This window comes from Herpailurus yagouaroundi, unplaced genomic scaffold (genome assembly GCF_014898765.1).
Source record: "Herpailurus yagouaroundi ecotype Mexico unplaced genomic scaffold, PumYag 182, whole genome shotgun sequence".
NCBI lineage: Eukaryota > Metazoa > Chordata > Mammalia > Carnivora > Felidae > Herpailurus > Herpailurus yagouaroundi.
Genome location: NW_024412413.1, coordinates 4,021,360 through 4,044,127, shown reverse-complemented (window position 1 = coordinate 4,044,127; position 22,768 = coordinate 4,021,360). Strand labels below are relative to the sequence as shown.

General features: G+C 44.5%; 1 protein-coding gene across 1 annotated transcript in view; it reads left to right on the top strand.

Annotated features, from left to right (window-relative positions):
- The window catches only part of ATXN10 (ataxin 10), a 148,951-nt gene that overhangs the window by 44,816 nt on the left and 81,367 nt on the right, over positions 1–22,768 (top strand). Inside the window, exons 6-8 of the mRNA XM_040490560.1 lie at positions 1,830–1,995; positions 10,063–10,171; positions 11,591–11,760. Of these exons, the coding sequence (XP_040346494.1) occupies positions 1,830–1,995; positions 10,063–10,171; positions 11,591–11,760 (445 nt within the window). The remainder of the gene's footprint in view (positions 1–1,829; positions 1,996–10,062; positions 10,172–11,590; positions 11,761–22,768) is intronic.

The window sequence follows — 22,768 nt, the reverse complement described above, 5'->3', positions numbered from 1 at the left end:
AATTTCTTTCCTCCGTTTTTCTGTTGTTATTTTAACTTTGCTTTTTTTTTTTTTTTTTAACCATCACGTTTTGGGGCCCCCCCCCCCCCCCCACTTAAAATCACTTAAGTCCTCGTCTGCTCTGCTGTCCCGTGTTACAGTCACACAGTAGAGGTGCTTCGCCCGAGCAGGGAGGAGTGTGAGGGTTGAACGGCCTCTGCTGAGCCTGTAAAGAAGGCAGCATCTGCACCTGTTACCATATCTGGCAGCCGCCGCTTCCAGGCCTCCCTCTGTGTGTCCCCTGGGACTCCAGGGCCTTCCTGCCTCTGCCTGACAAACTTGGGTACCACCCTGGGCCTACTCTTTCTGTCTTGGACCTCACACAACCCCTTCAGAGTCTGCTCCTCCTTTTTCTGTGCTCTGTTCTGAGTCCACGAGGCGCTGAGTTCCCTGAAACCAGAGCTTATGACTTGTCATACCTAGCAGCCATTGTCACGCTTTCCCAGCTTAAAAAGAATATTTTTAGCGCAGACATCTGGGTTCCTTTTGGATCATACCTAGTAGGTAGCCTCCTCCCCAGCGTTCCCGGAAAGTCGACCTGCCTGGGGAAAGCGGAAAGCCTGGCTTTACGGCCTGAGAGCACCCCATTCATTTTTTAAAGCTTCTGTGTGAATAAGGGAAAACAAAAATAACCCTAGCACTGCACTGTTTGTTGTTCTTCTGTACTCAGTTGAGGGGGTCATCTGTTTTATTTTGGATTAATAATTGCTGTAAGAAATCTGAAGGTTTTAGGAGTTTTGAAAACCTGTAAGGTCTGTGTGTGATTTTTTTTTTTTCCCCCAGAAGGATGATCTTTCCCATCATTTGGCAAAAATACAGGAAGAGTTTGGTATAGTTTCATTTCATGCTTGAAACTTGCAAGAGTAAACAAATTCTTTTTTCTGTTTGTTTGGTAAGAAACGCTCCAAGCCTACTGTAAGTGAATTTCCCCTATTTGCTAAGCATTCCTGTCCTTTCTGGTTCAAAAATAAATGAGAATTATACATGTAATCTCAAGTCAGAGCGTAATTTTGAGAAACATCCTGCTTGGTTTATACTGGATAGATTGCCCTGGGTGAGACTTGTTTTTTTTTCTCAGAGAAGGAAAGAGTTTGTTGAATGGAAACACTTATGGGATAATGTAAGTGTTGATGTAAAATCGAATAGGTCTGGTCTTCAGATTTATGTCTTGGTAAACTAAAATGATGAAATAAACAAAGCCAGCCTTCACAGGAAGGACAGCAAAGTGAGCGGCTGAGGCCTGTGGCCCAGGAGTGAGAGCTGGAATCCTGTGTCTGGGTCCTGATGCAGCTCGGCACGTGTGATATGGGGCGTGTGAATTGGCCTCACTGAGCCCTGTTTGCCGTTCTTAGTGCAGGCCAGTGGCAGTGCCTGTCTCTTGGAGTGTCGGTAGAGTAAATGAGATCCGTGTGTGTAAAGCGCTCAGTAGCCCAGGAGTGAGCTGTGAATGGATGTGAGTCCCCTGAACTTTGCTGTTGTTGATATTGTGTACGCGTTATAAAACTTGACAGCATTTCTGAAATAACTGAATTAAGGGCTCACAGTAAAGGGCATATAACGGGCTCGTTTCTGTAGCCACGTCACATCAGAGAAGTCAAGATTTGAAAAAACATGTAACTGATGAAGATTGATTTTATTCACAAAAAATATTTGCCCTAGTTAGACATTATAAACAAAGTAAGGAATTTAAAAAATTAAAACATCCTCTTAAAATGCGCTCTGTAAATATTTTTGGTGTGGTGCAATTTCAATATTTCGTATTTATGTAAAATTTTTTTTATGTTTCACAGAGTCACCTTGTTGGACCTTATGATAGCGAAAATCGTGGGTGATGAGCCACTGACCAAGGATGACATCCCTGTGTTTTTGAGCCATGCCGAGTTGATTGCAACCACGTTTGTGAATCAGTGCAAGATCGTGCTGAAACTGACCTCTGAGCAGCACGCTGATGATGAGGTACGAGGACAGGTTTCATAATCTTGAATGAGAGAGGGAAAGGGAGATTTTCTGACCTAGTCTGGTCCTCCATGAGAATTTCTCTTTTAAAGCTTTAAAATATAGTGCGTAAGTAACATATGGACTGAGTGTGCCCTGCCTCCAAATTCGTATGTTGAAAGTCTGGTGGCCCACGTGATGCTGTTCGGAGGTGGGGCCCGTGGGAGGTGTGAGGTCCTGAGGCTGGAGCCCTCGTGAATGGGATTAGTGCCCTTATGCGAGAGACCTCGGAAGGATCCCTTGCCCCTTCCACCACGTGAGGACACGGTGCGGTTGGCCATCTGCAGCCCGGAAGAGGGCCTTCATTGGACCCCAGCCGTGCAGGCACCCTGACCGTGGACTTGGAGCCTCCAGAACTGTGAGCCATAAATGTTGTCTCTAAGCCCTCCAGTCTGCCGTGTTCTGTTACAGTGGCCCGAATGGATGAGGACAGTATCCTCGGTTTGGAACAGTTAGGAAAACACAGGTAAGGGAAGACAGTGCCCGTCTTCCTACCATCCAGATTTAACGACTTGAAACAAAATTCTGGGTAACGTATTTTTCCAGGCAGCTAACATCAAATGTATGCATGCACACGTGCACAAACATGTATTATGAAAAATGAAACCATGCTGTGCTTTTTGTAAGTTTCTGTTTTTTCTTCTACGGAATGTAAGTTTTATGAGGGTAAAAGTTTTGACTCTTACGTTCCTATGTTCATGGTACACAGTAGGCATTTAGTATCGGCTGACTGCATGAACCGTCCGTTGTGAATGTCATGAGAAAAGCCAGGGTAGCATTGTAAGTAAAGAACTTGCCACAGCTTGCCCGTCCGGCATTCAGGCTGTTCCCACTTGTGCTCACTGTCGCCAGGGCTGTGGTACATGCCTTCACAGTTACATCTTTGTACGTTTGCCTCGTATTAGCCTCGGCGTGAAATTGCTGCCCGTAAGGGTGTATCCCGTTTTAAAGCTTCTGGTACACATTTTAAATTGCCTTCCAGAAAGTTTGTTTCTTCTGTCCTTGTAGGAGATTCGCGATCATACACCAGCCTGGTCAGCTTCTTCAAGTATTTTTTTTTATTCTCCTCAAGGCTGCCCTGGATCATTCGCGTCTTTACCAAGGGGACGGAAGCTACTTCATGCCAATTCCGCTTCCCTTCTCTTTGCGTGACAAAGTCTCTTTATTCTTGTCTGTCCCATCTTCCTTCCCTCCTGTGTTAAAGTTAGAATGGTTCTTTCTCTGGGACACTACTCAACAGTAGAAAGGGATGTGTTTGTCACACAGGCAGAGAGGAATCGCAAACCTGCTGCATGAGGGTAGCCAGAGTAGAGCGCGAAACTTACCAACAATAACAAAGCCTGCGAAACGTCACCAGGGGCTGGAGGTCTGGAGGGGTAGAATTGATTGTGGGGGGCACGAGGGAACGTTTTGGGTAATGGAAAGGTTGTACCTGGCCGTGTATGTCGACACAACTGTGTACCATACACTCAAGATGGGCGTATTTTTATTGTGTCAAGCATACGTCGGTAACACTGACGTCTGTGGGAATGATGGGTGGGAGGGGCCGCCCTCCACAGGACCACCCACCATGCGGATCCGTAGCGTTTTCCAGGGAGCTGTGCGTGATGCCACGAACCTCTTAGCTTCCCTTGTAACCGCGGGCCGCGGTTAGGACTTCCACTGTGACAGTAGATTTCCTTCTCGGTGAATGTACTGTTTTTCAAGGTTACTTTGCTGTGGATTTTCTGTGCCGCGTTCCTACAGACCACATTTGCGCTCGCTGGCAAAGCTGGTACTTTCATTCTCATTTCTGTGCTAGAAGAGCCAAATCTCAGCTTCCTACTGCCTTTCCTTCCTGGAGATAGATTGGCCTTTGTTTCCAGTAGGAGGAGCAGTGAGCTGTGCTTCTAAAAAGTTTCAAAAATCAATTCTCTAGGAGACAGAAAAGGAACTAAAACTTAGTACTTGGTTAAGACCCAGCTTTCAACTTTTTCAGGGCACTTGTATTTATAGTACAGATAATTTCAATATTGTCATAAGAAATGACCTGATGAAACTAGTTTTTTTTTTTTAATGTTTATTTTCTTTGAGAGAGAGAGACAGACAGACAGTGTGAGTGGGTACGGGCAGAGAGAGAGGGAGACACAGAATCCGAAGCAGGCTCCAGGCTCTGAGCTGTCAGCACAGAGCCCGACGCGGGGCTCGAACCCAGGAACAGTGAGATCATGACCTGAGCCGAAGTCGGACGCTTAACCAACGAAGCCACTCAGGTGCCCGATGGAACTTTTTATATTGGGGAAAGTTTGTGTATTTCTTTCAGATAGTTTCATTTCTAAGATGGGAGGAAATACTGTATATTAATAGATAGAAATTAACTTAAGTTTATTTACTTATTTTGAGAATGAGCAGGCAGGCGTGGGGCAGAGAGGGAGAGAAAGAATCCCAAGCTGGCTCCGTGCTGTCAGCACAGAGCCTGATGCAGGACTGGAACTTAGGAACTGCAAGGTCATGACCTGAGCCAAAACTAGGAGTCAGACCAACTGAGCCACCCAGGTGCACCAATAGATAAAAATTTATAGGCCGTTTTCTTTTGAGAACTGTCCTGTCTTCCTTCCCTTCTGTCTTAAAGCTAGAACGGTTAGAATGGTTCTTTCCCCAGTAGTTCACTTTGTAAAAACTCATTAACCTCCACCCTCCTGACTTGTGCACGTTACCGTATATGTGTTCTCCTTTAAGTTAGAAGGTTTTAAAAAAGCCACAGTAGTTTTTAAGAAGACCTCTAACCTCAATATTTCAATATACCATATACCCAGTGGCTACTGGGGCTGGCCTGTACTGACTTCTGAGTCCATCGTTAAATGTTCAGAACCCCCTGAGATGTTAAATACTCCAGGGTAGAGGTATTTACACCGTGGAAACCAGCAAATGCCGCTGATCGGGGCTCCCCACTCCTGCCTCCTCTCCCTGTCTCCCCCAGCCAGCAGACAGCAGACCACTGCATTTACCCGGCTGGGATATCCGTAGGACAAGATACCCAGGAAGGTTCTTACCATGCTGTGGCTGAAAAATTGGAACGAAAAGTCGTGTTTGTATCATCTGTGTGTTAATTTATGTAATTGTGTGCCTCTAAAATCCTGAGGGTGTTTTTTTTTTTTTTTTTTTCCATGCCGCCTTAGTGAAAATAGTCTTAGGTTCTCACATTAACGTGCGTGCTTCTGCCTTTGGTATTTTGTGTGTACCCTTTTTTCTAGTTTCTGATACATTTTTGTCGCTCCTAGTGTGCTGTTTATCTCGTAGGACTGACGGGTCAGTTAGCTTTGTCTCGAGCCTTCGTCTTGTTGCTTGTGGTGAGCCTGGCCTTTCCTCTGAAAGTGAAAAATATTTCCTTCAGTTTTGTATTTTCTTGTATTTGTCCGTTAGGAAAATGATCTTCGGTTGTGGGTTTCTCTTCCTGTTTCACTCTGCGTTCCCCAACTTCAGTTGTAATATGTTTCTGTAGTAGGCATTTGAATGAGAACGGGTAATCTTTTATTCCACAGACTGATAAGGGATTAAATATTTGTGCTATGCAGATAATACTTGCTTATTCAGTAAAAAAAGTTCACACTGAAGTCAGCGAAACAAAAAGTCCTCATTCTCGCCCAGCCCTCCTGTTTTCTGCGGATATCTTAGCGTATACTTTTTTTTCTTTTCCTTTCAGAGTTTTTTGTATGTACACGCCTGTGTTTTGCCTCTTGGTTCGGTCCATTACTACTTTTTCTGTGTGTCTTGTGCACTTCCTCCTCCTTCACAGGTGAACAGTGTCTCACTAGATCGATCTGCCAGAACTTTCTCATTGACCGTCTGTCAGCATACACCTCAGTTGCCTCCAGGGTTTTGTTTTAAAAACCTTTTCACAGATAATGCCCCAGTGTAGGTGTCTCTGCAATTTTGGACCAGCTGATCTGGAATTATAAATTCCTGGAAGTCGAATCGCCGAGCCAGAGTCTGTTTATTTAAAAATTTCAGGAATATTTCTAAATGCCGTACCAACAGAGCATGAGAGTGCGTGGGTTTGCGGCCTTTCACTAATCTGGTTTGATTACCATTTCTCGTTAATTGTTTCGGTGTCCAGCATGTTCGCTTTTTTGTGTGTCAGTTTACCTTTTAAAATAAAGTTATTAATGAGCATTTTCAGAAAATTGGTGTTTTTGTCACATATGCAGGAAACTTTTCTTTCCCCAGAGTTAATTGTTTGCTTGAATTTATCTGTGATATTCTTGGCCTTTTAGAAGTTTTACTTTTTGTTTTTAATCTAGTTAGGCTTACCAGTTGTATCCTTCTGGTTTCTGAAGGTTTTTTTGTTTTTTGTTTTTGTTTTTTTCTTACATATTTTATAAAGCCATCTCCAGTTAGACTGTGGAAATACACACCTGTATATTCTAGGGGTTTGTTTTGTTTTGTTTTGTTTTGTTTTGGTATTCTGTCCACATTTTTAACTGGCCTTGAATTTATTTTTGAGTAAGGAGTGAAGTATAGATCCAAGTGAATTATTTATGTCTTGATGATCCAAGAGCATATAATCTTTGGTAAAGGACGGCTTGGATTTGAATCTTGATTTCCTTTATCATTGGTGTCTGATCTTCATCTTGGAAAAGTTACTTACCCTCTGTGCCTCCATTTCTATACCAGTAAGATGAATGGTACTTTTTTTAATGTTTAGTTATTTATTTTGAGAGAGAGGTGGCCGCGGCGGGGGGGAGGAAGCGTGTGTGGGAGTACGCACAGGGGAGGGACAGAGAAAAAAGGAGAGAGAGAATCCCAAGCAGGCTCCACACCATTAACACAGAGCCCGACGACGTGGAGCTTGGGGCTAGTGAGATCATAACCTGAGCGAAAACTAGGAGTTGGACGCTTACTGACTGAGCCACTGAGGCACCCCAAGACAAATGGTATTTCATGTAGGCATTTTGTATGCTGACTAGTACATAGTTAGTGTTTCCCAAATATTAGCTGTTAATTGTTGTATCAATGCCATTTAGTGAGTAATCTCATCCTTTCCATTAATTTTAATGTTACTTTTGTCATATATTAAATTCTTGTATAATTTTGGATCCCTTTCTGTATTTCCAACGTTTTACAGAGAGAACCAGTGAGATACTAACAACCGTCAAAGAAGTCAGAGCTACGTGTTTTATAGGCACTGAAGGCCTGCTGGAATGACTTAAACAGAGATGCAAACGCTGGTCTGTGCACAAGGCAGTAATTAATTACATTCCAGCCAGACACAAGTAATCTGCCTTTCTGTAGATAAGAGTCATTTGCATAATTATCAGTTTTCCACAACGTTAAATCTTGTAAGGGTGAAGTCAATCTTGCCGGATGGTGTAGATGGGAGACAAATCTTTCTTCCCCCCCTTGTGCCCATTGCAGAGTCCTGTTCCTTTGATGTGCCTGTGTCTTTTTTCCCCAGAGCCCAATCCAATGAATAGGGTTTTATGATACTTGTAAGTAGCAGAAGGACATCTTGCTCATTCCTCTTATTTTTTTATTATTTTTTAAGTTTATTTATTTATTTTGAGAGAGAGAGAGAATGAGTAGGGGAGGGGCAGAGAGAGGGAGAGAAAATCCCAAGCAGGCTCTGTGCTGTCAATGCAGAGCCCGACTCGGGGTTCAAACCCACAAACCGTGAGATCGTGACCTGGGCCGGAACCAAGAGTTGGATGCTCAACCAACCGAGCCCCCCAGGCGCCCCATCCTGCTTTTTAAGAGAATATTTTTCCTAGCTGTTTTTTCATTATTAGTTTCCAAATGCACGTTAGAAACACATTAGTAATAAAAGGATTCTAATGACTAAAATTGGGAATGTGTTAGGTGGAGAGAGATTAATTTTCACTGGGGTTGACCTCAGTTAATATCCTAGAATTTAGGAGCTGGAAGGAAACTTCTAGATTCTCTCTTCCAACCCTCTGATGTTACTGTTATCTCTTTATCATGGAAAATTTCCAGCAGACTAAGAGAAAAAAGTATCCTGCAAGCCCATGCCCTGCATCAGCAGCTCTCCTCTCCGTTAATTACTTTTCTTGTTTTGTCCACAATCCCACCGTCCGCCCTGCGTTGAAACAAAATTCCCACGAGTTTCATCAGCCCGATGTTTTATGTGTTAAAAGGTGATGAGTCACACAGAAGTAAACCACAGTTAGCACACAGCTAAAAAATTAGCAATGTAATTATGATACTCAGGCTTTTCCCATTATCCAGTAATTTTGTTCTAGTTTATTCCTTTGAATCAGGATACAGATAAAGTCCATGCACTGCAATCAGTTGTTGTATCTCAGATATCCTTTAATATACATGGTCTCCTTTCTTGCCCTGCTCCACCCCCCCCTTGCTAGTTCTTTTTTTTTTTTTTGCTAGTTCTTGATGGAAGACACTGGGTTGTCTTACCTGTAGAGTTTTCTACAGTTTGGATTTTGATTGTAACTCCGTGGTGGTGTTTAACATATTCTTCTTCTCTTCCTGGCATTTCCTGTGACTGATAATTAGTTCCAGAAACCTGTTCACATTTGGGTTAGGTTTTTGTGTCTTTTTTTTCCCCGATAGTGTTTTATTGTTGGCGATGAGGGCCTTCATCAAGAGGCACGTGACGTCCGGTTGTCTCTTTCTGTGATGTTAGCACTTGTAAATGACTGTTCCCTAGATCCCTTCATTCTTTGGGCATTGCAGATGGTGGTATCTTGACTTTTATCATTCAGAAACTTCTCTTAATCAGCTATCAGGTTACCCACAGTACACCGTGTTTATGAAAAGTACAACAAATGCTTGTTTTTTTCCTCCCCCTTTGATTATCAGTCTTCAGAGTAAGGAGTTGGTTTTGTGGCATCATCCAGAGATGATGAGTGAATTGTTTAGGTTTTCATCAGCATCGTGAAGTCATGGTTTTAAAGCCACTTGATTTATCTTCCGTCCACTTTAGCTCTAATTCTTCCTGATGTCCTAATGTGCCATTGCTGGCCAGTGGGACCTTCTTCAGGTTGTTTCTGGTTCCTTCTGACGGGATCCCGATAGTCGCTCCTAGTTTCTTTGCTCTCTCTGGCATGTATTCTGCCCCAGCCCTCGGACCAATCAGCCTCTTCTGGAAGGAGGAATGGTATCTGGCGATGACAAACAAGGCATTCAAAATACGCGTTGTTTCTTGCTGTTTATTTTGAGATTTCAGAATGGTAGATTAAAATATTACCTTTAAATCTCCTAACTGGAGAAAAATAACTACACAGTTAGAGTTAACCCATCCGAGTAATTTATTTTTCTTTTGAAGAATGTTGTCTTTATGACCTAAATGTATAGCATCTACCACATTTTGTCCAATAGCGTGTACTTTAGAAACTGGGGTCGAAATCTGCAGAGGATTGGATTTTTGACGTTTTATTCAGATTACCTAATGCCGTATGGTTGGTAGTTGGTAGTCTCTTGTTCGTGTAGCCCATTTGACGATCAATTATTACGTGAACTGACATTTTCAAATAATACTATCTTTCTCTACCTTCCACCATACTGCATATGTAAGTTTTTATTTCCCCAGAAATAATGCAAGTTCCTGCAGCCAGAGTTCTTTCGACCACAGCATTTTACAGGATTCCTGTGGACAAGAAATTAATGTATTTCATGGGATATTTGTATCTTTAAAGTAGAACTTGCTTGCTGGGAACACTTTAAAAAGAAAGTATTTGCATAAATGTTATGTATGTAGCTAGTAATTTTGAACATTTGCTCCACTGTTGGAAGGTATTTTTGCTTGAATAAGAACTTTTCTGCCTCTTTGCTCCCGGAAGACACATAATGACACATAATCTTGCGTTCTTGATGGCTGGTGCTGCTGGTAGTGAAAACGATTGTTCACGTACATTTTTAATACTTCTGTCTTCTCGATCGTTTTGTCTCTCTCTTCAGACACTCTCCACAAGCACCACCTCTTTAGCAGCTACTGTAACATTCCATCCTCTTGCCTTACTTGTAACAGTTGCAGACCATGTAGCTTGACTTAAAAGTCACGTTTTCTGTTTTTAGGAGGCGTTGGCCACGATTAGGCTTCTCGATGTCTTGTGTGAAATGACCGCCAACACCGATCTGCTCAGCTATCTGCAGGTTTTCCCTGGCTTGCTGGAAAGAGTGATTGGTGAGTGAAGCGTCACCCTTATCATCGTGTTTAATTGAGGAATCCTCGGCTCGTCACACTGAAATATAAGTCCAAACACAGATCCTTAATTTTCATTGTATTGGTATATTTTTGAGATTATTTTTGGAATAGTCTTTCTTAACAAGAATCATTGTGTTTTGGTAACAGCTCAGGCTTTTGCCACTTGCCTGCTGTGTAACTCAGGACGCCTGGTCAGTAGATGAGAGTCCTAACACGTGTTCCACAGGCTGCACATAGTGGGCGTCTCCTCAGGGGTGTGTGGTGTGGGGGGTTGTGATGATGGGGGTAGTAGTTTCAGTGATGATGATGGTGCCTTTTATATCAGTTTTCCAAATTTGCTAGTAGATTTTTCCCAATTACCTTCATGGACACAAAGAATAGTGCCCTACACATAGTAATTATGCATTCCGTTCTTAGAAGAAAATGGTTTTACACAAGAAGCCATTGTCTGGAATACCATCTTTGCTAAAAAGCTGTTTGCAGCATAATTCAAGTAGGACCTGTTCCTTGTGGCTAGCCATGCTTATGGTGTTGTTATTTGCTGTTCTCTGTTTTTTTTCCTTTAAAAAAGACCATATTTCTGGTGGAGATGCGTTCTCCAAGAAGGATGAATTGTGTCTAGGTGGGCAGACAAGTCAGCAGGGAGCTGTAGAAGATATTTAGAATCTCATGTGAGTGTTTTATTTGGAGTGCAGTGCTTTTAGTGATGATCAGAATAAAATGCCACAGACCTGCGAAACAGAATCATTGTTGAAAACCGTGCGTGCAGCCAAGGCAGCCATGGGCTGTCCACCCAACTCAGCCAAATTCCTACCCTCTGTGAGCTTGAGTTCTTCGTTCTGAAATGGAGAAAATGATACTTGCCTCTACTAGGTCTGTTGAGAGTGTTAAATGAGAGAATGTGGAAACACGTCACTGCAGCTTCTGGAAGATGATCTGTTTTCGTGTGCTGTCTGAGAGGCATCTCATAGAGCATGACAGGGTTACTCCTTTTGAATGGAGCCAGAGTAGATTTCTGGAGACTACATGCTGCCTTCTGATGATCTGCAAGAAAAAAGTCAACATACTTCTTGGTTTCTGTCCTATGGCTCACTGTAGAATAGGTATTGCATTTTAGACTTAGCGGACTGTGGTTGTCACATGAGTTCCTTCATAAAGAAAGAATGTGGGGTTGGAAACCTCTTTATAAGAAAGATTGCAGAAAATTTTCAGCTAACTTTCCTTTGTGGATAGAAAGTCCAAGTCGGGATGATCCCTGTGGTTTATCTCCCCAAAACCTGAGTCATGAAAAAATTTAAAACGAAAGAAAGAGTCTTCTACTTTTCATTTAAAGAAAGCTTTATTTTATAATAGTAAACATTTTCTTCTGGAAAAGAAAGTTCATTGTTTTTTGTATAGATCTTTTACGACTGATTCACGTGGCTGGCAATGACACTGCAAACATCTTCAGTACCAGTGGTTGTGTAAAAGCAGAGGGTGACGTCTCAAACGTGGCTGAAGGTTTTAAGTCTCATCTTATTCGTCTGATTGGAAATCTGTGTTATAAGAATAAAGATAACCAAGACAAGGTAAGATGATTTCTGAGGATGTTTCATATGTATATGGCTTCCTTTAGAATGTGATATTTAGGATTTCGAATATGTACACTTTTCTGGAATGAAAGTTTGCTTAGAAGGTAGTTGGAGATGCTAGGTATGTGCATATATCCCACAGATACGCATAACGTGTCATATTTGTTTATATCAGGGTTTGTATTTTTATAGCGTTGCTTTGTATGTGTCCTCCGTGTGTTTGAGTCAGTCTCTTTTCTTATAAAGTATCAATGTTTGTCCAGAGCCTGGGCATTTGAACACATTGTTACTATCACGTAGGAAACAGTCAATAAAAACAGATTTAAAATTTAAATCTAGCATTTGAAATGCTAGAAACTTTGAAACACACAGTAGATAACGTAATAAACGGTAGTTATGGGCCATTATGTTAGTAATAAAAAAAAAAAAAAAACAAACCCTTAAATCTGTGACCAGCATTTCTGGATGATTGCATCGTAAGCATTTCTTTTAGATATTTTGAAACTGATACAGTATTTAAGTATTAAGTCTTTGGAAACTCAATAAACTGCCCCTGGAAACCTCTTTTATGCTGAATAGCTTAGGTGGAACTACACTGACACATGAAAAGATGAGAAAAAAGATGGCGGGAGAATTGGACCACATGCTTAACACTGAATTAGCCTGCCTATATTTCACTGGAATTTTCTTCGGGTGGCACTTGTTTTGCCTGATGAAGTATATCAGATATATGTGTGACACATTTATTTTTTCCAAGATGGCTGCAAACACATACCTGGAATTTGACTCTGCCACTCTCCCATCAAGGATTAGCATTTATTTCCCCATTCTCTTCAGTTTGATGACTTTAAAGCCCCGTGGCTCCTTTGAAGAATAGTATATGGTGGGAGTGATCTTCCACCATTTCTGATACAGCCGTTGACTGGTCTTGGAGATTCCGTTTCTAGCCTCTTAAAAGCCAGTCACCATGTAAGACGTGCAGATTGCCTGCGATCACTGTGCCATGATTTTGCCAAGTCTGCCTGGGGAAGCCCTGGAGGATGAACTCTACTGAGGAGAGTGAAGGAGACTGGTCAGGGAGCGCCAAGGCAGCAGACGTGGGATCAAGAAACCATCTTGGAAGGGTTTTGGGTAGTTGCTCAGATCCTTAGTTCCAAGCTCAGTTCCCTAGTTGCGCGGCAGAGGCCACACGAATCGGAGACAGCCTGCCTGACAGAGCCCTTTCTGAATTTGTGACCCACAGCGTTGTGGGAAGAAGTGAAAAATTGGGGGGAAAAAAACAAACACCAAGTTGTGTGGGTTCTGCTTCTGTTAATGGCCCTGTGTGTTACCATTGGACTGGTCCTCCTGCAGATGATACTTGTAAACTCTGGACAAAAGACAGCCTTGTGAACATAATCAACTTTGACACAAACCGGCAGGTTTGGGAATTGAATTGCCACTTGGAAGAAGGGAGCAGCCCCGTGTGTGCTGTGCAGGACAGTTATTAGAACTCTGAAAGAAAATCTGCACTCCCTTCACCTTAAAGATGAAATGGACAGTTTGGAGTAATCACAGCCGTTGGAAAGCGAAGGAGGGACTCCCAGGTGGGAGAAAGCAAGCCCCGGCTTCTGGGCACCTGCTGCCTGAGTCCATGCCGATGCCTGAATCACACATGCGGGGCAGGCTCCAGGCAGCTGAGCCAAGGATAAAACGATTGTACTGAGATTTGAGCTGCCGTGCCAGAGTTTACAGTTTAACGCCATCCAAGATCATTGCTTGCTAAAACAAAAATATTCAGCATTTTCTAGAGGAATAAAATAGAAACCAGAGTTTCCGTGGCCTAGCATTCGCAATGTCCAGGATACAGCCCACACTTACTGTAAGCACAAGAAAGTATGCCCCGTTTTCCAAGAGAAAAAAGATGGCCAACAGAAACTGCAGGGACACAGACATTGGGTTTAGCAGACAGAGGTTTTAAAGCAATTGTAACTATGCCCAAGGATGTAAAGGAAAATATGCTTCTAATGAGTGAAAAGATAGTGTAACTCAACAGAGAAATAGAAACTAGAAAAATAAAAATAAAAGTAAAAGGGCCAAATGGAAGATCTAGAACTGAAAAACACGGTATCCAAAATACAATTTGAAAATTTTACTGAATGAGCTTGACAACTCCAGAGAGGTGACAGAGGAAAGAGTCGGTGTGCTTGGAGATAGAACCATAGAAGTCATCCAATCTGAAGAACAGAGAAAAGGTTGACAAGAAAACGGTCATCTGACGTCTCAATTCTGTGTGTTGTGCATCGTCGATCATCGGAATCATTTCTACAGGATGTGGCACGGAACCAGATGCCAGATAGCTGGCTCAGATGTGCATCTAGCATCTCGACTCCTCCCCACTTTCAAGCAGGTATGAGTGAAAGACTACTAATCCCCTCCCCACCCTGGAAAGTTACTGGCCCGATTTTTGTGAGAGAAAGGTGATGGAGAATAAAAAACACTTTGCCTTTTTAATGACCAAGACTGCCTTTCTTGAGGAGCACAAAAGAGGTGGCTTTTCTTGTGTTTAACTGTTCTTTTGTTGCTGATTTGGATAGGCCTCTTATAGGAACAAAACGTAGTAACCCTTAAAAGGCTTGTGAAATAACTCACTCAAGTCAGGATCAGGTTGCACCATAAGTAAATCTGGAGTGTGCCCAAGTGCTGCTGTGGAGAGGTCATTGGGGCTCACAGGAAGTCGGTGGTATGTCCCTTCACGTGTGTGATTGCTAATAGCCCTCCTGGTTTCTGAGCAAACATTCTCGAAGGAATGAGAAAGGTCATACTCTGAGTAGAAGAATGCCCCTGTTGCCCCTGCTTTCTTACTGTGCCAACGAAGTGCCTTCCCCGAACCCATTCCTTCTGGGATTTGTTTCTCCTTCCAAAGAATCTGCCACGGCGTCACAGTCCTAGAAGCTTCTTCATTCTTGTAGTCAAATCCTGGTTCTCGCTGGCTGTTAGACATTGACCTTGGTCATTGTTGCCTCCAGGGAAAGCAATCAGAGGATTATGCGGCGTAGTGGGTCTCTATCACCAGGCTCTTGCTTCCACCCAGATTTGGGCCCGAAGGGAAATTTGGCTCTGTCTCTGCCCTAACTCTGTTTGAGTTAGGGGGATTTTGTGCCACCTAATCTGATTTGGTTCATTCTTCACCCAGAGGAAGGGTGATACCCTGAGGACTGATACCCTGTTGAGTGTTTCTTATGTCCCAGCGTGGTGCAGAGTGAATTACATGTCTTATCAACTTGGATATTTGTATCAGCCCCGAAAAGCAGGCTCTGTTAACCACGTTTTAGGAGAGGCCACCAGGTTGGTGAGTTGCCCGATCCAGAGTAGTATTTAGATTTGTCTGACTCTGAGCTCCTGGGCCTGTACCATCATGCCTGCCTCTCATTTAAGAGCGTTCCGGGGTTTGCAAGAAGAGGTTTACAACAGGCTTCCTTCCTGATGGACCTCAGACCGAAGGTGCTGGCGGCTGGTGAGTCTGCATCTGCTAGGCCAGCCGGGCCCCTTGTGCCCAGTCTCGGCTCAAGTCTGGCACTCCCGGGGACTCGCATCTCTGTCTCTGATTCATCTACTCGTCAAATGTGAATGTTCCCGGCTGTGGGGACCTTTTGTTGGATGAAACAGACGGGTATCTCTTCTGTGAAGCTTGCGCTCGAGAAGCATCTAGGGCCTAATTATCCTTGCCTCTTTGAACTAGGATCCCAAAATGATTGACAGATTTTCCTAGATCTTTATGCACTGCCTGGTTGCTTGGAGGTCTGATCAGAAGCCGTTTAAGCCCAGCTGGGTCTCTGTGCTTGTCCGCGTAAGTTCATTCTTTGCACTGAATGTGGTGGCCCCCGCCTGGATGGCACCCTTTACGGTTGTGGGGCCCTTTCCCTGTTATAAAGATCCTTTTATCTACATTAGTTTAGTGGAGGCTTCGGATGCCTCTGTGGAAAAGGCTAAAAAGATACCATCATCATTTTCTAAATGAGGAAACCAAGGCTCAGAGAGACTGTGATTTCATTCAGTTAGCATTTTTCGAATAGAAACTCCTGCTGCGCGCTCTGGAGGAGACTGAGTCACCTTTGTCGGGAGGTCTGCGTGGCACCGGTACCTCTGACAAAAGCCCCTGTGGCCCCCCCTCCCGTCCGCGAGGAGCAGGTGAGGTGTGGTCCTGTGGGCGGGCTGTGCCAGCTAGCAGTCCCTCTGTCTCTCAAGGGCAGGAGCCGACTGCACCATCGTGACAGGAAGGGTGACAGTCCCCCTTTGCATTTGTGTCTCTGGGCTCTGGGTGGGACGGTCCAGTGTGCCTGGCCTTGGATGGAAGTTTATTTCCCCAGGCCTCCCCTGGGTCTTGAACTCTTAATTCGCTGCCCGTGATGGGTCGTGGTGTTTCTTGAATTGTAAAAGGGTTGCTAGACTCCCTTTTTCCCAGGTCGTGGTAGGGAGCTGTTCACCAACACTTGGTGACTTCTGTTCTTCCCTTGTTTTCTGTGCTCGACAAAACATAGTATCTCCTCGCTGCGTCTCTAGTGATTGGTTTACTTTTAAACCTTTGTGGGCCTGAAATGGAGATTCTGTTTTGGTTTCTCTTGTAAGAAGCACATGGGTATCAATGCTGTAAACATGAAGAAAGCATTCTTTGGCTGCTGCTTTGTTAGCCGAAGGAATGCATGGTTTACTTTTTTTCTTCCCTGTTCTCTCCTTGGCTATTGTCAGAAATGCTCTAAGGGAATTTTTCATGAGAAAAACAACAACAACAACAAAAAAACCAAACCGGTTGCTGTTTTTTTGCCACAAAGCTACGTGCGTGTTTTCAAAGCGGATGAACTAGTTTGTCTGCCTCCGTTTCCCCCCGAAGAAGTTGTGTCGACTACACCGGGCCCTCCGCAGCTTGGGTTATTTGGTCCGTTCTGCCACAAGGTTTGTGGAAGTGCTGCTCAGCTCCTCTTTCTCCTCCTCCCTGATGGAAAAGATTCCCAGCACTCACACATATGTTGGATCCCATGTGTTCAGACATATGCACACAGAAAGCTTTCATCACAGCCCCGGCTTCATTTTAAAAATAAGCCTCCAGCGTACGGAAGAGTCCAGCCCGTGAAGGCCGTGCGCTGGGTGGCCAGCCCTGAGTCCCAGGCCCGAATTATCTGCTACGGAGGTAGGTGTCATTTAGACACGTGGAAGACCTCTGTGCTCTGCTTTTGACGAAGGAAGTTCTGCCCGTTGTGTGACCCTCAACATCTAAATTGTGCCTCCCACACGGCAGGCATTCGGGAAGTGCTCGCGTGGGGATTTATGGTCAGCGTCTCCACACACCGAACACAGTTTTAGGTTCTGGAAATAGGAAGCAAGTAAGACATGATCCTCCTCCTCCTCCAGGAGTGTGTATTTTACCATAAAACGTCCTTATTCTGTTTGCAAACAGAGACATGTAGTGAGAATAAAACCGCTTTTCCACGTGAAAATCAGAGTTCCTCTAGATTTGGGGTTCTGTAATTATTTTTGAAAGTCTTTTATGTTTGTCACGTATTTGAATATATTCTAACTTCCTGTAACATGACTTATTCTGATTTGACTTACCCAGATCTGAATTTTAGACTATAAGAACATCTGCAAAGTGTAATATTCGCAAGGAGTTAAACAATACTTTTTTAACCCCAAATTTAGCTTTATAGACCCCAGTGTACTTTTTTCGTTAAAAAAAGTTTTAGACTAAACTTAACACTTGTTAAGCGATCATAACATGATTGTTTTTCGCTGCTTTTTTTTCTGGAGGGGGACTGGTACCTTCAGCTTTTAGCATCTAGATGTGACGGGTCAAGAGCAGGCCAGCTGTTCAACCCTTTTTTATGATTTCTTTCTGTTTGACATGTTCTCAACCAGCATATTTGCCTATCAGATCATGAACCCGAAATAATCAGTTGCTATTTCCTAATCCTTTTTTTAGGTTTGTTTATTTTTGAGAGAGTGCGAGCAGGGGAGGGGCAGAGAGAGGGGGAGACGGAGGATCCGAGGCAGCCTCCAGGCTCTGTCTGAGCTGTCCGCACAGAGCCTGACGCGGGGCTCGAACCCACGAACCGTGAGATCACGCCCTGAGCCGAAGTCGGACGCTTCACCGACTGAGCCCCCCAGGGGCCCCCAGTCATTTTACTGAGGCCGTTGCTCTTGGGGAGGGTCAGTACTTGCTTTGTGCTGCGTCCCTACTGCTGGCTTGTTGGTTCCCCGGGGAGTTGATGAGAGCGCAGGGAAGGGAATGCCCGACGAGTGCGGGGGGTCCTCCGTGCCGCTGTATGGTGGGCCCTGTGTCCTCATGGAGGACCAGCGCCTGCGTTCTCGGCTTGTGGGTTCTTTACCCAGGTTGACCGTAGCTTGGCCTTCAGTACCCAAGGTCACAGGTGCCTTCTCTGGTCACCGCAGGGAAGGCTTTCCACCCACGCTCACCTCTGGAGCCCATACCTACTCCTCTTTACCCCGACTTTATCCTGGACTCATACCCTCCGTTTCTGTATGGAAACGTGTTACTGGCTGTGGATTCTGGCACACGTGTCCGTATGCAGGTGGCTGTCATTTATGGCTCCAGTGTAACACACACATGTAAACTGACCCCTGGCAGTTCATGCAGCGTCACTCGCTTTTACCTTGGCAGAGCCTGGTTCCTTCCCAGTCATCTCTCCAGGCCCCCCCCCCGGCCAAAACCAGTGTCCTTTCATGAGATTGCTCTCCCCGGGTCTTCTCGGCTGGTAATACCGTAATCTGCACGCTTTGCCACGTACGTAGTTTTCCATTTTTACGGAAATCTTCCACCCGTACCTCCGTGCCTGACTACTTGGGGGATTTCAGGTAGGCTGGTGCAGACGTCCCGGCAGTGGGTTCTCCTGCCCGCGGCTCCTCTGTCTTTGCGTGCTTCGTCACATTTGGGTCCACGAGTAGATGTGATACTCATACAGCAAGCTGAGAATAGTACAGAGAACCCATGCGGAACCTCGTGGTTAGACACCCCAGATCTGCCTCGTCGTTTTACCGTCTCTTAGCTGTGTAGGCTTGGACAAGTGATTTAACCCCTCTGAGCCTCAGCTCCATTACGTGTAAACCACCTGCCTGTGTGGCTGGAGGGATGAAGTGAGATCGCGTGCGGGAAGTGGCTGACAGCATGTGTGTGGCCTCTCCCCGCCGCTCCCCTCCCGTCCCGCTGTAACTGAGAGGCTCCGCTTCAGTCAGTGTCTCCCAGTGCCTGCATTTAAATGGAAATTTATGGACAGCACCTCATGGGTATTTACACAGTTTAAAGTAACCCTCACATACCGTCTTCTGTGTTCGGCGCTTTTCTCATAGATGGGGCTTTTGGAAGGAAGTAAAATGGAGCAGACAAAACTTCCTTTCGGACGGGAACCCTTCTTTCCCTGGTCACTTTGACCACACCTGCTCTCGGAGTTGAATTTCTCTTTTGTTATTGCCTAGGAAAGAACCGAAGGGTTTTCTCTGTGGGTCCCTGAATCCGTTCTAGCTCACCTCTGAGAGCGTGTTAAGGAACTTTCGCGTTACAGGGACCTGGCCTGTCTGGGTGAGCCTGTGTCTGTCCTCTGTCAGAAACAAGTTGCCCAGAACCGCAGTTTATTGATTTGAAGATTGAACGTATAGGCAAGATCCGGCTTGCTTCGAATTCCTCTTCTTTGTAATGTAATCCTAGTTCAAGAAATATGTCAAAATTCATAAATCAAGCTGTCACCATTAGTTTCCTGAACCTACAGTTCCTGTTACAGTAGGCGAAATTAAAATTCCTACCTAGAGGACACATACCGTGGCTCTGCTTCGTGCAGCTGTAAGTTTTTTCCTTTTAAAGACCCAAAACCCCTTTTTGTGTCTTGTCATGGAGTGATCAGCTTGTTCCGTCGGAGAAAAGAGGTAAATTATTTAAAAGGAGGAATCATACTAAAGATGTAAATAAAATGTAACAGCCTGCTGGTGGCTGTTGTTTCACTCCTGCACACGAACCAGGCCCCAGGCCTGGGCTTTCTCGAGCATGCGGCCTCCTCGGCCCTCTTCCCCACCGACCTGTAAGCTCCTTGAAGGCAGCACGCACCCTGTCCGGTGAACCCCTGCCACAGCTCCTGGTGTGCAGCACAAGGAGTCCGTGAACCATGGATCGGTGCCCCCCTGGGCTGGTCACTCAGAGTTTGGAGGAGTTAAGTTACTCGCTGGGAGCGATAGCAGGCTACATTCTGCCTCCAGAACCAAACTCTGCCGGCTGGCCTCTACTGTTCTGCACCTACCAGAAAAAGACGTTCGAGGCTTGTCGCTTGAAACCTTTGGCCAGCTTGGTGAGAATCCTTAGAGCAGGCACGTTTTACAGAGCAGCGCATGGGGAGCTGGCGGTGGAGTCGTTCTGGACAGCGGTCATGTTCCTTGGTTCTGGGCGAACCGTTTTCTTTGTTGTCTGAAGTGCCCCAGGAATACGTGACTTCTTGGAGGTTAGCGTAGAGACCTATGTTCCTGGGACGTGCATATTCGGAGAAGCATGATTGATCCATCTCCTACGTACCGAAAGGAAGTCATTGGGCAAGTATTTGTCTGTGGTGACTCAGCAGTTTGTAAAAGCCTGGAATCCGATTTTCTTAACTGCCACTCCGTTTTCTTTACTGTGCCCTCTGATCAGTTTCTAGACAACAGGGATTTTAAACGGATTCATGTTTCACGGTAAAAACAATTATTTCACAGTATCCATAACAAGAAATAGCTGAGACTTTAGGTGACAGAAAACTAGCCACGTAAACCGAGACAAGTACCGTGTTCCTGGGTGGAAATGTGGGGATATTGTAAAGATACTGTTTGGTACTGTTTTTACACTGCTTTATCTGTTTATTGGTAGGCCAATTATATCCCCACTAAAGGGGAAAAAAAATCCCAGAATTTTGACCAAAAAAATGTGAAAAGAATTAGAGAATTATTTTAGCAATATTAAGATGTACTTAAAAAAAATATTTTTTTAATGTTTATTTTGCCTGAGCAGGGGAGGGGCAGAGAGAGAGAGAGGGAGACACAGAATCCGAAGCAGGCTTCAGGCTCCCAACTGTCAACACAGAGCCCGACGCAGGGCTCGAACCCACGAACCGCGAGATCATGACCTGAGCCGAAGTCGGACACTCAACCAACTGAGCCACCCAGGCGCCGCCCCCAAAATAAACATACTTTGCAGCTAAAATAATCAACAATGTCCAGAGCTTATAGGTTGGTGGAACAGAGCATATACTTTGGAAGCAGACCCCGAGAGGGGAGAAGGCCCCATGTGACCAGAGAGGAGAGGGAGCTTATTAACTATTTGAAAAAGGCTAAACTTACCTGGAGGAAACACTGAGACAAAGTTGTGTCGATTAAGGAATAAAGTGTTCCGGATAGAAATCATGGGAATCTGGAACAGCACATAATTAACTTGTCAGAATAACCAGGGATATTTTATGGAGCAGGAATAATGAAGATTAGCATAGATAGGACTGTAAATAAGGGAGGAACTCGGGCGTGGAGCTCCTGTCTGAGTTGGGCTAGATAGATAGTACGTGGCTGATCGTGAGCAAATTGTTCATCCTGTCTGTGACTCAGTTTACTCAACCCAAAATGGAGTCGTGGCAAAGGGTGGCTGTGAGGGTTAGATAATCCGTTTAGGACATGTGATAAGCCTTCAGTCAAGGCCAGCTGTATTTGTGTTACCAACGTTTCCATAATTGGAGATGTTTAAGTAAATTACGGTAATGTGATACGCAGCCAATAAAAATCATGTTTTGAGAGAACATGTATTCTCTTGAAACAGTCAGTGCTCAGGATAACATGCTCGGTGGGAACTCAGCACAGGACACAACACTGTATCTGAGGAGCCACGCGTTCATGTGTATCTGTGTTGTAAGCGTACTTTTTACAGGCACGGGTACATATACGCATAACAAATGGATCCCGCACAGATAGACTACAGCTGTCTCCGGTTGGTAAAGTTAGGGTGGGTTTCATTTTTTCCTGTATACTTGTTTGTAGTCTTACGGTGAATGTGAATTTCTTTCCTAATAACGAGAAGGTGCTATTCAAAAAGGAAAGGGATGCATGTCTAGAGTCCCTGATAAGAGAATGTACTTCGTTCATTGGTGACTGAAATAGTTCTTCATTCTACTTTCCACGGTAGGGACGGCATCTTGACCCCCACTCCCTGGCCGAGGTCTGCGGGCTTTAACAGTTACAATTTCAATTATATTTTTAATTGAAAGATTCTAATAAGCAAAACGTTAGCATACAACGTGGATATTTTGCTAACGAATAATAGTGGGGATGGAGGTGGTAGGGGTGTGTGTGTGTGTGTGTGTGTGTGTGTGTGTGTGTGTGAGAGAGAGAGAGAGAGAGTGTGAGGGGGAGTGAGAGAGAGAGAAGAAAATATAAAGATGATTCTTCTAGTGTCTTAAACTTCTTTTTTTTTCCCCCCTTGAAAGGAATAGGAATTTGAATTTACCCTTTATTGTCAGGTGTTCTGTTTTGGGTACGTTAGCATCTGCTGAATGCTCAAGTATCCAAGCTTTCTAGTACATACCCCAACCTAGTGTGGATCTGAGTACTTTGACATTGTGAAATCTCTTTGTATCTGCCCAGGCTCTCCTTCGTTGAGAAAAGCACTCTTTCGAATATTGGAGAGTCTCCCATTTTTTCCAAAGGCTAGAGTGGAACTGTCTGTCACGCATCTAACACAGTTTTGATCCTTACCATATTTTGCTTTTTCTTTTTTTTCTTTCCCCCCTGGCAGCAACTAAAAAGAGGATCAGTTGGGGCGCCTGGGTGGCGCAGTCGGTTAAGCGTCTGACTTCAGCCAGGTTACGATCTCGCGGTCCGTGAGTTCGAGCCCTGCGTCAGGCTCTGGGCTGATGGCTCAGAGCCTGGAGCCTGTTTCCGATTCTGTGTCTCCCTCTCTCTCTGCCCCTCCCCCGTTCATGCTCTGTCTCTCTCTGTCCCAAAAATAAATAAACGT